Source organism: Amblyomma maculatum, chromosome 5 (genome assembly GCF_055883805.1).
Source record: "Amblyomma maculatum isolate TAMU_Amacu chromosome 5, ASM5588380v1, whole genome shotgun sequence".
Lineage (NCBI taxonomy): Eukaryota > Metazoa > Arthropoda > Arachnida > Ixodida > Ixodidae > Amblyomma > Amblyomma maculatum.
Window position 1 is genome coordinate 5,980,549 of NC_139348.1, and position 13,812 is coordinate 5,994,360.

General features: G+C 43.7%; 1 protein-coding gene across 7 annotated transcripts in view; it reads right to left on the reverse strand.

The window, feature by feature from the left end:
- Positions 1 to 372: 372 nt before the first annotated feature.
- LOC146187688 (uncharacterized) overlaps positions 373 to 13,812 on the reverse strand; it is a 37,889-nt gene continuing 24,449 nt past the window's right edge. For 2 of the 7 annotated variants that reach the window (XR_014707383.1, XM_084603490.1), the window contains one exon: positions 859 to 1,166. Coding sequence is in view for 3 of the 7 variants with exons in the window: in XM_084603490.1 (XP_084459616.1) it covers positions 1,109 to 1,166 (58 nt within the window). In the remaining 4 variants the exon portion in view is untranslated. Of the gene's footprint in view, positions 1,167 to 1,580; positions 1,652 to 3,485; positions 3,591 to 12,341; positions 12,425 to 13,812 lie in introns of all 7 variants that reach the window. The other 5 variants (XR_014707385.1, XM_084603488.1, XR_014707386.1 and 2 more) reach the window with 5 other exon arrangements.

The window sequence follows — 13,812 nt, forward strand, 5'->3', positions numbered from 1 at the left end:
ATAAATGATAAATGCGCGTGGCAGTCAAGTGCTGCAAGAACGCACATGCTGCACCTCTTCTTCTTACCTCCGCTGCCTCATGCTTTGTGCTGCACTGTGCTGTGAATGTTCGCCCAATTCCTCCCCTTCCCTTTTTCTTGCCGCACTTTTACTATCCTTTGCTTTCTGAACGGACCGCACCGCCTCTTTTTCATGTTTGTAGACAGCTTTACTTTTTTTTTTCTACGCCCTGCGTGCTTTCCCTCATGGCTTCAAAGCTTCCGTAAAGTAGGCTTCTCCTGAATCTGCTTAGCCTGGTGGTAAAGCCACTTAAAAAAAAAGACATTTTTTTTTTTTGTTTTCAAATAAAAAATATATATTTGCCACGCGATTCTAGGTAGTGCGCGGGAGCGAGAGTCGTCGCCGCGACCAGGTGCACGTTACTATAACGGATGTCTGCCAAAAATGTCTTTACTATAAAGGGGGAGAAATGTACAGTCGTGAGCAAAAGTGGTATACAACACTCAGCCAGTGGCGAAGCGCGCGAAAACTGCATGCCAATTACTTTATCTAGCAACAGCTATCTGTGATCGGAACAATAGTGGCAGTGCCCCATTTTATCCACATGCATGTGTCACTGTCGCTGTCTCTTGCGCTGTCGTATAGGTGGCATTTTTACGCAGTTTTCCCGAGCTCTGTCACTGGCTGAGTATTGTATACCACTTTCGCTCACGACTGTACAGTTGTCTATGGAAGATAAACAGGGACTTCGGTTTCACTTTACTATATCAGAGTTTACTATGCGGGGTTCTACTTATATGGACTCTTGTGAAAATATCTACTGTCCAGTAACCAAACACACAGCACAGTCATCCTGAAAATAACAGCTTGAGGGGCTAGTTAATTGGTGCTGCATAATACCCAGAAATGTGGCGCAACAAACACAAACACATGCATGTTTTTGTGTTTATTGCGCCACATTTCTGGGTATTATACAGTCGTCCTGCTTTATTTTTCACGTTTTCGAGCGATAGCACAAGTGCACTGGTCCACGGTCAATGGATGCGTAAGAATACTCTTGCCAGTTGAATTCGGGGCCTTTTTTAGCTACAGAGTTGGCACCTGTGAATCAAGTCCCAACATCAATATATGCTGGTGTCATCCTGACATCCCAACAACGTTCCATTCTGGAAAGTGTGAAAGAGTATTTACAGCTCTGTGAGAAAACTTGACCTCGGTTTTTATTTTTATATTTTTACAATTAACAGATTACGTGAGCGTAAGCATGTGCCAGAAGGCAGAACATGAAGTCCCGGCGGCCCATGACATGAACTAAAATGAACATCTGCTCTGGTGGCTTCTCTGCAGTACATAGGTGTCAAGGGGCGCAGCGCACGCGCGCGCGCGCACACACACACACACACACACACACACACACACACACACACACACACACACACACACACACACACACACACACACACACACACACACACACACACACACACACACACACACACACACACACACAAGCCTACAAGCAGGCTGCGCCTAAGGGCAAAATAAGGCAAATCAGCTGAGAGCAACATTGATACACTTACATATGAAGGCCGGTTCTCGGGTAAGCAACATAAAAAAAATGCTGTAACATTCAGACACGACGGCGGCTTTTCTGCAGTGCAAAGAGCAAAGCAAACTCATCACGACCTAATTGCCGATATAGATCAGTATTCAGGTAATAAATATGTCAAATCCTTAATTCTGAACGGGTCAACCTTCTTTTTTATATTTTTATTCTGTAGAGAAGTTCAGCAACTGCCTTGAAAGTGCAGCTGGTAATGTGAAAGGCTTTTGAATGGACTGTTCAAAATTCACAAGTAATTTACCGAACTGCCTGCTATATCAGCGAAACCACAATGTTAAACTACATTTTTCCACAGTATTGAAAATAAACACGCGCCTAATATTTCTTTGGTCATAAATATGACCATTCATTGGCTTCCTTAACTCAAACGTATTTAATTGTGACGAACAGCGCGGGCTCGTTTCACTATCTTTGTTTGGTACGTGTCATATATCGTACGTACTAACATGTTATTTTGTAGATAGCCTGTAAGATATTGTTTATCTGCTCACTAAACACGTTTGTAGGTACCGGCTTTCCTGGCTCTAAATAAACAGACTAAAATGAAAAACGTTTAATTTCAGTCGGAATAGTTTTTCCAATTTGGCACTCCAAATTGGTTAGAATGAACTGTCAATTTTGAAAGAGGCTGAAATTGTATACATGCAGTAGGTATATCAAATTATCTGGGTGATGCATCTATCGTATATATAGGACTATATATAGGAAAGATGCATCACCCAGATAATATAAATTTATTTATATATCATTTATAGTTATAATAAATTATATGTGTGTGTGTGTGTGTGTGTGTGTGTGTGTGTGTGTGTGTGTGTGTGTGTGTGTGTGTGTGTGTGTGTGTGTGTGTGTGTGTGTGTGTGTGTGTGTGTGTGTGTGTGTGTGTGTGTGTGTGTGTGTGTGTGTGTGTGTGTGTGTGTGTGTGTGTGTGTGTGTGTGTGTGTGTGTGTGTGTGTGTGAATTGGACCTCACAACCTACAAGGATTTCTTGGTATATAAGCTACAAAATCCTCAAGATCAACAAATATACAAAAGGATATTCCAGGGTCAGCCACCATAGTGGCTTTTGCAGATGTCTTTGCGATAAGACTGTTTCGTACAATGTCAACCTTGGCTCTAACTTTGCTATGTAAATTCCACGGCAATTAAAAAAGCAACCACTATTTTTAAAATAACAATTAATATGGGAAGAGAAGACGTGAATTAATTATTCAGATAATCATTGACCATATTAATACATGCAGTGCAATTAATTTCCCTTAATTCATACCAATATTGTATACATTACAGAAAATAAACAACTGATTGCAATTATACACTATATCTGAAATTATTACGCACAGTGATCAATTACGACACATGGAAAGTAACCAAACAACACCAAGAAAATTACTTTTAAGCTCCTTCCAATTATTGTCATAACACAAATATGCTTGAACTGCAATGAATCAGTGCGATTTTCTTTATATTTTGTTTAATACCACTTCAAGACATATTTGTTGTTCGAAGTTGACAGTTTGCGCACGTTTATTCTCAAGAAGTCAACAGCTACTAAACGCATACTCCATGTATTCACAGGAGGGAAGAGCAGTACTTTTAAATCCTCGATGTAACAAGCGTCGATATATCGAAATCCTCGGTGTAATGAAGCATTTTTAATTTGCTTGTCACAAATTAACTTCGTGTTCATAGAAGTTGCACCATATACATTTAGTTTCACTATAAGGAAGCAAATATTGCCGCACTTTCTATGAAGCGAAATTGCGTTGCTAGCTCAAGAAGAACGCGAGAAATTGTGCCGCGAGTTGGAAGGGTTAAGCGGTGCGCGTACAGATGCGCATACCGGCGAGCGTACATCACCTACTGGTTAAAGCGCCTGCGCCACCTGGGGTAGTACGGGCGAGGTTTGCGAACGTAGTGTTGGCCGAATCCACTAGGCGACGCGACCAACTCCGCAGTTGTAAAGCCCCTGGAATTACGCAGTGGGACTATCAGCAAGACCAGACGGGACAAGGAGCAACTTTCGCAGCATGTCTCCCCCGCCCCTGCACACACAGACACACACAAAAAGAACCCAAAAAAAAAAGCGTGCAAAAAACGTCTTTCTCCTATTTGACAACGGCAACAGGCAATGAATGCGGCGCGCCTTTAGCGCTGAAAGGGAGCCGAGCTGCAATTATCGCAGTTATTTACTCCGAAGGGTGGTAAAATTTTGGAAGGGTCGGCATATAAATGATCACAGCCGCATGACAGCTTCATTTCCCAAATATAACTGAACTGAAAGATCTGATGGAGACGTAGGCGCCGGCTCATCGCCGATTGTTCACGAGCGTGCACTTTAATGTCGTATATAGGTATATCACCCAGGGTCAGTGGCATAGCCAGAAAGTTTTTTCGAGGGAGGCTGACGTTGCTGCTCAGCCTCCTCCGTATCGAGATGCCTTTCACAAATTTGTCACCTCTCAACTGAGCCATAAATTCTGCATGCCGGGATGCAAAATTGCACGGAAGAATGGTGGTACCCTCCGGGGCTTCCATTCCATCGAGTATGCTGAGCATTTATTGTTTCAGACGAAGATTATTCAATTTATCGAATGCAGAACTGAAAATTCATCGTAGCCAGTTTTCCAGCCATACAATTAAGGTTAGTTCTAATACGTAGTGTTCCTAACGGACCCGCAGATGAAATGGTTGTCTGCACTCTCTCCAGTGTGCTTATATAACTTTGATTATAATGCAGTATCTGCATACTATACTGTTACGAACAGACGAGGACTCCCAGCAGACCACTTCGACAGAAGCCTCATAAGCCCTCCTCTTGGCTACGCCCCTGATATCACTAGTGGCGTAAATCGCGGCTGCAGCCGCGGTCCGTGACCGTCCTTTCGATTTGTTCGGGTAGTGGGACACAGCGTATATGCGAATGGCTCAGCAGAATTAGATGTCAGAAAGCATATATATGTGTTGCAATCGCAATCTTCCTAGAATAGCCATGCAACGATCTACGTGTGTTAGTGTTTGAATTAAAGCCTATATGTTATTTGCAGTCAGTATATAGGGACTAGCATTATAATTTAAGGTATAGTCTTGCGCGGACGCCTCAAAGCTATTTTTTGGTGCCCTTTTCAATTGTGCAGAGATTTGGCGAATGCGCGAGACAGGCATTGACAGTGTGGCTGGCATAGGTATATTATAGGCATGCGCACAGGGAAAAAAAAAAGAAAAAGAAAAATAAGGGGGGGGGGGGGGGGGGTAATCTCAGCGGGGCGCCAAGTCAATTAGTTTATGGTCATGCAGGTTTTCTTTTTTTTGTTTATGATACTGGCGGCTGAGTACCCGTGATGCAATTGCATTACAAGAACTTCTCACTTGCCACGTTTGCATAAGCCGAGGACTCAAAGAACTCGTTGTGAGAACGCGTCGTCGGTAGGCGCGAAGCTTGTTAAATTTTTAAGCCCACACTATTCCTTTTTACGCTTCAATGGCATCACGTCAAACAAATGTTTGGTAAACAAATCCTCATCATAATTTGCACTGCTATTTGGCCGTAGGTACTTTGGTGAGAGGGGGAGGCGCTGCGCGATGATCGTCGCACACTATAATGAACCCCGAGCACGCCTACGGCTCCGGATGTACACGAACAAAGACAACGCCTCGTGAGCACAAAATGTCCTGTGGACACCTTGAGATCTTAATTGATCACCAGAAAAGACATCGATAATATCTTCAACAAATATGTTAAGTCGTCTGGAAGCTGTCACGGCAAAAAAAAAAAAATCATTGTGAGGACGCGTGTGTGATTGATATGTTCGATTATCGGAGGTTTTCCTAGTGGACATAGAATCGCGCATGCAGTGAGTGCTTCGCTGCGGTAGTTTATGTGCAGGGCTTAATGTCAGGGGGGTCTCGGGGGGGGGGGGGGGGGGGGGGGTCTGACACTCCTAGTAAAATTTAAGAGGGGTCCGAGACCCCCCGAGCTTGAATGTATAAGGACCTTATGAATGAATACAAAGCAGGCAATTATTTTTATCCTTGTCAGTGGTATAATCGGAAGATTTCTTCTCTGGCGTTTCGACAGTTCCACAGTGAGTATTATGAGCCTCTAACACGTTTTCGAGAACGAGAAATGGAGAAAAATAATAATGCTTTCTCCCCTTCGAATAAAACGATTTGCAAGCAGGCAAACAGCCGCTTTCTCTCTTTCCCTCTTGATTTCCCTTTCCACCAGTGCTCGGATCGCCCTTCGATGGAGCCAAACTTTAAGCAGTGTCTATGTGTTGAGCACTATATATAGGGGCGGTGTATCTTGGCGAGGTATGTCTTAATTATAGCCTTCGAGTAGACAGGTTATCAATGGAAAAGGTTTTCGTATGCGCATACAATCCTTCTATATCTCCACAAGTCGTCTTGTAACTGTGTGCGCATTATAGTAAGCTAGATGGCTGCGAGATGTACAGAAACGTCTAGTAGACGGGTGGGTGCCATGTAGCCGCTTTCGATTCCCCGAAACTTTGAAAAAATGGGCGGGAATGTATGGGTTCGTACACGAGCGAAATCTCTGTTAAGCATGGTTTAGCAAGATGTACACGGTTTGAACTGAACCTCCCAAGCTTCATGTTAAGAGCATCGTGATAGCGCCTGTAACAACGCAAATCCATTGCGCGAATTTTCAGAGCTTTAGCTCTAATTCTGCCACTCGTGAAGGTCATCTGACGCCGGGATTTGCCTCAGTGTGGCGCATGGAGCCAGCGGCGCCTAGTGTTCCTACAGGAACACTAGCGGCGCTCGCAATCTTTTATTTCTCACATCTGCTGCTGCTTCCTCACACACCTGCCAAACTTTATTCGTACCGGATATCTCCAGAAATATACGTTGCCTGACAGAATGACCGCAGCCTCCATCTACCCTTTCCGGCCACCGCTGCCAATTGGGCTCGCCTCCTAGGACCTCCCCCTTCAAAATGCTCTGTGGTATCCTTGATCGAGGTTCGCAGACAGCCATGAATGTGATAAACCGCAGCAAACCGTGTCAGGTTATGCTTAATCGAGCTTCCATTCTGTAAACTATGTTTGCTCTGGTTAATTATCCCAGCCATTTTAAAATCTTTTTTTTTTTTTGCTCGTTTAAGCAGATTTTGGGGGATAAGGCGCCAATCTATATCACTTTTCGATGGACACCTACACAAAGTGCTACGCGACTATTAATTCATTCCGCGATTTTCAAAATATTGTTTGGGGCTCAAGAATTCGTTTGCAGCATCTAATATGCAATGACATCGCCGTTATTATTTATGTATTTGATACCTCGACAAATTATAAACAGAGGACGCACAGCACGTCAGCCCCCTTCGAACAAAATTTCTCGCTGCGCCACTGGCGCGGACGGTCTCCTTCCCGCAAAGAGTGAGCGTGGATTCTCTTCTGGGCGCTCTTCCTTGATGCCGACGAAAAACAGTTATTTCCGATATCCGTCCAGGAAGCGCAAGCGTAGGCATGGTGTTGCACGGGCGTATCTTAGCTGGATCAGTTCTGCTTCCTTGTCATCACTGTTAAGCGTGGCCTCCACGGGGCGCACGAGGGGCTTTAGCACAAGCGAGGCGCCTACGCGCCGAGTGCCGCGCCCTGACAACACTGGAAAAAGTACGCATCTCCATGGAGCGTCTCTGGCTACAGTGGCTAGCTGGCGTACTCGCTCCTGTGTTGTTGCAAGACTTCGTAGGCTGAAAATGACCGAAACAGTTCGACTGCTACTTTAAGTTTGTCCCGGAGCGACTTCCATCGCCTCGATGCTGTTTGTGTGATAGCAACACGAGGATTTTTAAGCACATTTCACTTATTCAATGCTTGCCGTAAACAATGCGCTGACCTGCGCGCGGTGCTCCAGGAAGCAATAGAGGCAGCACCTCAGACGCCACCTCTCCGCACATAGCTTCTCTAACTTATTTATTTTTATGCTGTTTGTGGCTGGCGAGCCACAGCTGAAGCCCTTCAGCCACAGCGAGTGCCGTCGCTACACTCCGGCGATGAACCTTTCGTTGTCGATCGACTGACTGTATGCATAACTCTACGCAGCGCAGCACCAATGTAAAAAAAAAAAAAAAAAAAAAAAAAGACAGAGTTAGATCACAGAGACAGCGCGAAAGGCATCCTCTGATTGGTGCACGTCAACTAATGACCGGCGAGCCACCTCTGCGCCAGCGCGAGCGCGCAGCAAGCGCCGCGGAAATATCTGACATGGGACATATATCTATCTAATCGGCGCGTCACGCATGCGCAGACAGACTCAAGCGAACGTTCGTGCGGGGCCTTTATGTCCGCCGTTGACTTAAAACAAGGCGTTTGCGGGCAGAAGAGAACTATTTATAGCGTCAAGACGGGAAATATTTGCTACCGCTTGTCGGCCCAATCCAAAGGCGTCTTCCATTTCAACGGGGGTCGGACACGCCGAAGTGTCCACGCGGAGAATTTCCCGCGTGGCTTCGGTGGACAATCGAAAAAAAAAAAAAAAAAAGGAACCTACCGCACAAGACACGCAGACGCGTATGCCGTGCGCGCGCTTCGAAGATATATGAATTGTCAAGTGACTCCATCAGCCAGTAGGCGGGAAGCGAACGGGAAACGAATGTTATACTCTGAAAATTTGCAGTGAACCTACTCTGGTCAGTGCTTAAAGTCAGGGAGGCCTCGGGGGGTAGAGACCCCCTTACCAGCATTTTAGCACTAGAACCTTACCAGCACTAGGACCAGCTGAGACCCCACTTTCCGTGCTCGATTGTATAAGGGCTGCACGAAAACAAAGCAGGCTGCAATTTTTTACTTTTGTCAGTGGTTTTCACATTCCTTCGCTAATTGTTAACCCAAGAAGAGGAAGAGCGAAGCAGGCTACCAGCTGCTTTCTTTCTCACTCTCTTTATTTCCCTTTCCATCTGTGCTCGAATCGCTTCGTGACCTCTTTACGGTGATAAGACTGCTGGAATGGCCTGCAACGACATGCATGAGGGCGGTGCAAGCCATTTGAAGGGCGAGAACTTCAAAGCCTACCGGTGCAGAAGTAGATTACCTGCACAGCGCGGTGCGTCATGTCACCAGTTTTACTTCTGAAAACACTACACGCAAAAGGGTAGAGTACCGCTCTTCGTGGCGTGCCTCTCGTGCACATGAGGATTGGGTTTGATCTCGTATCGCCCACTCTGATATGTACTTGGCGATTTTGCAAGAATTCTTTGGAGTAGTTAAAGTTGCGGACTCCGCAGTGCGTGCTATGAAGGTTGTCCAAGATTTCTGAGTGCTGACATGCGGTGCCAACACTTTTTCTTTCTTCAAGTCGACAGTCGAAAGAACAGGTAATTGGTGCGTGGCAGATGCTACTGGTTTTCCAAGGCTCTTGTTGAAGTAAACGCATATTGAAATTCCTAATAAAACTAAATAATTACTTTTACGCACGGAACACAAACGCGTACTTCGAAAGATCGCCTCACATTAATTGCACCCATAACTGTCGTATCCTACCTCTAGGTCTCAGCTTTTATTCCCAGACCTTTCGTTTTTCGGCAAAAGGAGAGGCTTTGTCCTGATTTGACTGGAAAAGAGACCGACGACTTTCCTGCAGTATAGGCAGACGAAGAAGGGCAGCCGTCAGAAGTAGCAAGCTTGAACCCTTCTTTTGCACCTTTGCAGCAGTTTAAAGAATACGTGCGAGCTCCCAAGAGACAAAAAAAAAAAAAAAAAAACACCTCGCTGTCCTTGTTTTCGTATTTTGTAAATAATGTACAAAGCTCCCCCTGTCCTTTTTTTATATTGCTCCCCTCTGTACTTCCCCTCGCTGTACTGTCAATGTCCCCTTTTCTTTCCTTCCGGGCACAGCTCGGGTGCTTCAGATTTTAGATAGCAGTTGCCGCGGCCGGCAGCACACTTCCATCCTTTTTGATCATTCAATAAACCACTACCACCACCACCACCACCACCACTAAAAATGAAAGTTAAAAATATGAAGTTCCCGCAAACCCACCGGGTTGCAGTTTACAGTGGTTCGCCAGTGGTCATCACTATTTAAGAGTACGCTGTACTGTACGAGTTGTAAGAACACATCTCCCCCACCAGCGAAAAACAATTAGGACCAACGAGTGAGAAAGGGCACCCCGTTCGTCTTTTCTTTCGTTGATAATTTGTCTGTTTTGCCTGGTCCTCTAGAGAGAGAGCGGACGAGAACCGGCGTATTCAGTATATTGTGGCCGATGGCAGGTCCTCTAGATGATCATCACACTTGACATATGATTTCTCTTCAAGAAAATCCCACCGTATTACTAGACCCATTCCCTTTCGAGCAGGCATATCTAAAATGTGCTTAAAACAAAATATGCATACAACATAATAAAAAATATATAAAAGCGGATGCTACTGTTATTGTTGTTCGTTCTGGTTGTTATTTACGCCCTTTCTGCTATGAAGGTTACATTAAAGGAACAAGGAAATTATAAAACCAAACTTAGTAATATAAAATAGATTATTCTACAAATATATGCGCTGTCCAATTTACTAAGCAGAGGGTAAAATCTCGCACAATATATTCAACTACACTAATGACCACTGAATGAAATTTGGGCATGGAAATTAAACGTTTAAAATGCCTTTTTAATGGATATGAAATATAGAACAAAGAATAAGTCTAAAAAAGCAGTTCCACGCGAACGATGTACACTTAGGTTAAGAAAGTTCGAGTAAGGCGTATTTCAATCGCACTGATCGTGCTCATGAACTATGGTCAGTCAGAGACTTTTTATTTTTTTTTTTTTATTCATACGGTTAACCCTCTATATGAGGGTCATTACAGGGAGGGAAACACATACAATTCTCTTCGCTAAAATACACTCTATAGAACAGAATTACAAATTTGCACTGTAATGCTCCAAGAACGACTTAACACCTATCTCAAATTTTTCTACTTCTGTTTGGTATAGAACTTCGCTTGGCAGTTCCAGATTTCTACTGCATAGGGAAAAAAGGAGTAGCGATATACATCACTACGTGTAATAATAGGATGCTATACCTTACTGTTATTTTTTTCGTGGGCAACGCCTCAGAGGACGTGTAACATAGTGTTGTTTATTAACTTTTACTTTATCATTCATTATCAGAAAAAAAAAAAGTTTCAATTTCTGCTTTGTTCTTCTCATTTCTAGTGATTCTAACTGACACTGGTTTAACATTTCTGTGACTGAGTCAGTGCGCCGGTATTCAGAACATATAAAACGTGCTGAAATCCTTTGCAATCTTTCCAGTTTTCATTTTAAACCCTTTTGAAGTGGACGTCACACTGCACTTGCGCACTCTATGATTGGCCGCACGAATGTCTTGTACGTAATCAATTTAATTTCTCTAGTCGCATTCGGCAACTTCCTCCGCTGGAAACAAAGCTTCTGATAGGCTTTTAAATAGATATTTTCAATATGGGTGCGCCAACACAGATTATGTGTTAGTGTCACTCCCAAGTATCTAAAACGCTTTACCTCATCTAAAGAATTTTCACCGATATTATATTGAAACGGCATAACATTCTGCTTCCTTGTTACATGCATTTGAGTAGACTTTTGGTAATTTATTTATGCCCCATTTCAGGCAGCACGAGTTTGACTGAAGGCACCTATTTAAATTCATCTGATCTTCCGGGGAAGCCACAGGAGAGTAAATTAAACAGTCATCAGCAAAAAGTTTCATTTTGACAGGTGATTGAATGATAGGAGAAATATGATTTATATATAACAAAAACAAAAGCGGACCTAAAACGGAGCCCTGTGGCACCCCCGACAGAACTTCACGCTTATCTAATAGTGTGCTTTCTACCTTGACAACTTGACAGTGGTTACCTAGATACGCCTGAATCCATAGTACTATATTTTCACTGATTCCTTATCTGCGCAGTTTAAAAAGAAGTTTATGATGCGGAACTTTATCGAAAGCCTTCGCGAAATCCACACAGACCACATCTACCTGCTGACTTTCGTCTATAACCTTGCAAAAATCGTTCACTGCTTCAATCAACTGCATCGAAAGGCCAGTCCGAAAACCATGCTGGAACGGACACAAAAGGTCGTTCATTTACAAAAAATGAAGGATGCGTTCAAAAACCTTGCAACATACGGAAGTGAGTGAAACCGGTCTAAAGTTCTTTACAAGAAGTCGATTACCGTAGCCTTTAAAAACCGGAGCTACTATAGCGCTGCGCCAGTCATTAGGTAAAGAATGATCACTTTTCAAATAAAATTTGCAAGTAATAGGACAATCACTCATCACACCGTTTAAGGAATTTCATCGGTATTTCATTAGGGCCGCACGATTTCTGGGAGCGTTACTTTAGTTTATGCAATGAAAAAGGTCTACTACAAAAGTGGCTGCGATCACAACTGGCTCATTTACAGCATGCTACATATCGTCAAATTCAGACTTTAATGCGAATAGTAGGAAAGGGTGAAAGTGTATGTGTGTGTGTGTGGGGGGGGGGGGGGCGTTGGCCCCTCAGTATGTACACAATTTGTTTAGAGAGCGCCCCCCCCCCCCCCCACACACACACACACACACACTTCCCCGATCCAGTTCTGGAGTTATTGCGTGACCGCTGAGTGATGCTCCACGCGGCATGTCTGCAAGGTGAGGTCTAAACGGCGTATGACGCCGTTTTTTACTGCAATGAAAGCAGTTTTAACTGTGCCAAATGGGCCACTTACGCAAACTTCACCTTCCTTCTTTGTACAGAACGCCTCGGCCAAGTCACGTACCACCTGGTTACGGCTCCTCTTCAAAACAATATCTGCCAATAAATGCAGGCATGCGTTATCGCGTGTAGCGTCTGGGCATGCGCCATAGTGGAGGGGTAAATCTGACCCAGTACCCGATTTCATCCAAAGCTGGTTTTCTTTTCGGCGATCATTAAAACAAAGGCCTGTCTGTCCGATGTAAACCCTGTCACAGGTGAGATGGACCTCACAGACAACACCCATCAGGCATCTGACGAAACGAATGGCATGATATGCTTGATGCAGTCCGCCTTACTCCTCCCTTCGGACATAATCTTAAGGCACAATGAGGCCAACTTGCCTACGGTGTGCCGGCGTTTCAGTCCCGTGCAAGTTGGCCTCATTGTGCCCTCTGCGTTCTGTATAAAGAAGAAAAATAAGTTTGCGTAAGTGACCCATCAATCAGATATTGTATCAGAATGAAGGCAATATTTTTACACTGCGCTTAGTGTGCGACTTGACAGGTTGAAGTTATATAAAGTTTTTTTTTTTTTTTTTCCAAATAAGATCAGTCGCGAGTCTGCGCTTGTGGGGTAACTTCTTGTCCTTGCATATTTGTCCGCAGTACCCCCCCCCCCCCCCCCCACCCCCACACACACATTTTTTTTTTTAATTTATCATGATTGACCGACTCGCCCAACGACGCTCCCTCTCTTAATAATAAACCACTACCACCACCAACTGATTCTTTAAATCCACACTATACTTACTAGAGGTGCATACCTTTCTCAAGAAAGAATTTCGTTAATTTCTGATGCCATCGTTCGGAAGCTATATAATGAGAATTATCCTTAGTAAATACCTGGTGCCATCCAACTCTAAAAAAGCTGAGAAGTCGATGTAAGACTGATTACAGAGACAGAGCAAGCAGATTACGTGCTTCCAGGTCCCCCATATTCGCGGAAACAGTTAATTCAAGAAGATCAAGTAGAATTCAAATACCGCACACTCTCTTATGTTACCGGTCGGTTTTATAAGCTTATAAAATTGTGAGAAATTTAGGCAATGATTTTTTTTTTTTTTTCAGCGGGAAATCATTCTAGCAGTCCTTGCAAGCGTAATTCCTATGAATAAAGTTCACTCGACTTACGGCTAAACTGTAAAACCTAATAGTAAAAAATAAATAAATAAATAAATAAATAAATAAATAAATAAACGATGGATGTACAAATGAAATGTCTCGACAGCACGCAGAAAAAAGAAAAAGAAAAAGGAGTATCAATTTCAGACATAACCGCGAAGTAGTTTGGCGCAACAAAAGTTTTGCCACCCCCCTCCCTTAGCTGGCTGCAGCTTTTTCTTTTTTTACGCTGTACGCGCTTTAATTGTAGCTCTGCGTTAGTCCCAGTTCTTTTCTCAACCAGCAGGCCATCCTCTCTCTAGCTTTTTTTTTTTTTTTTTT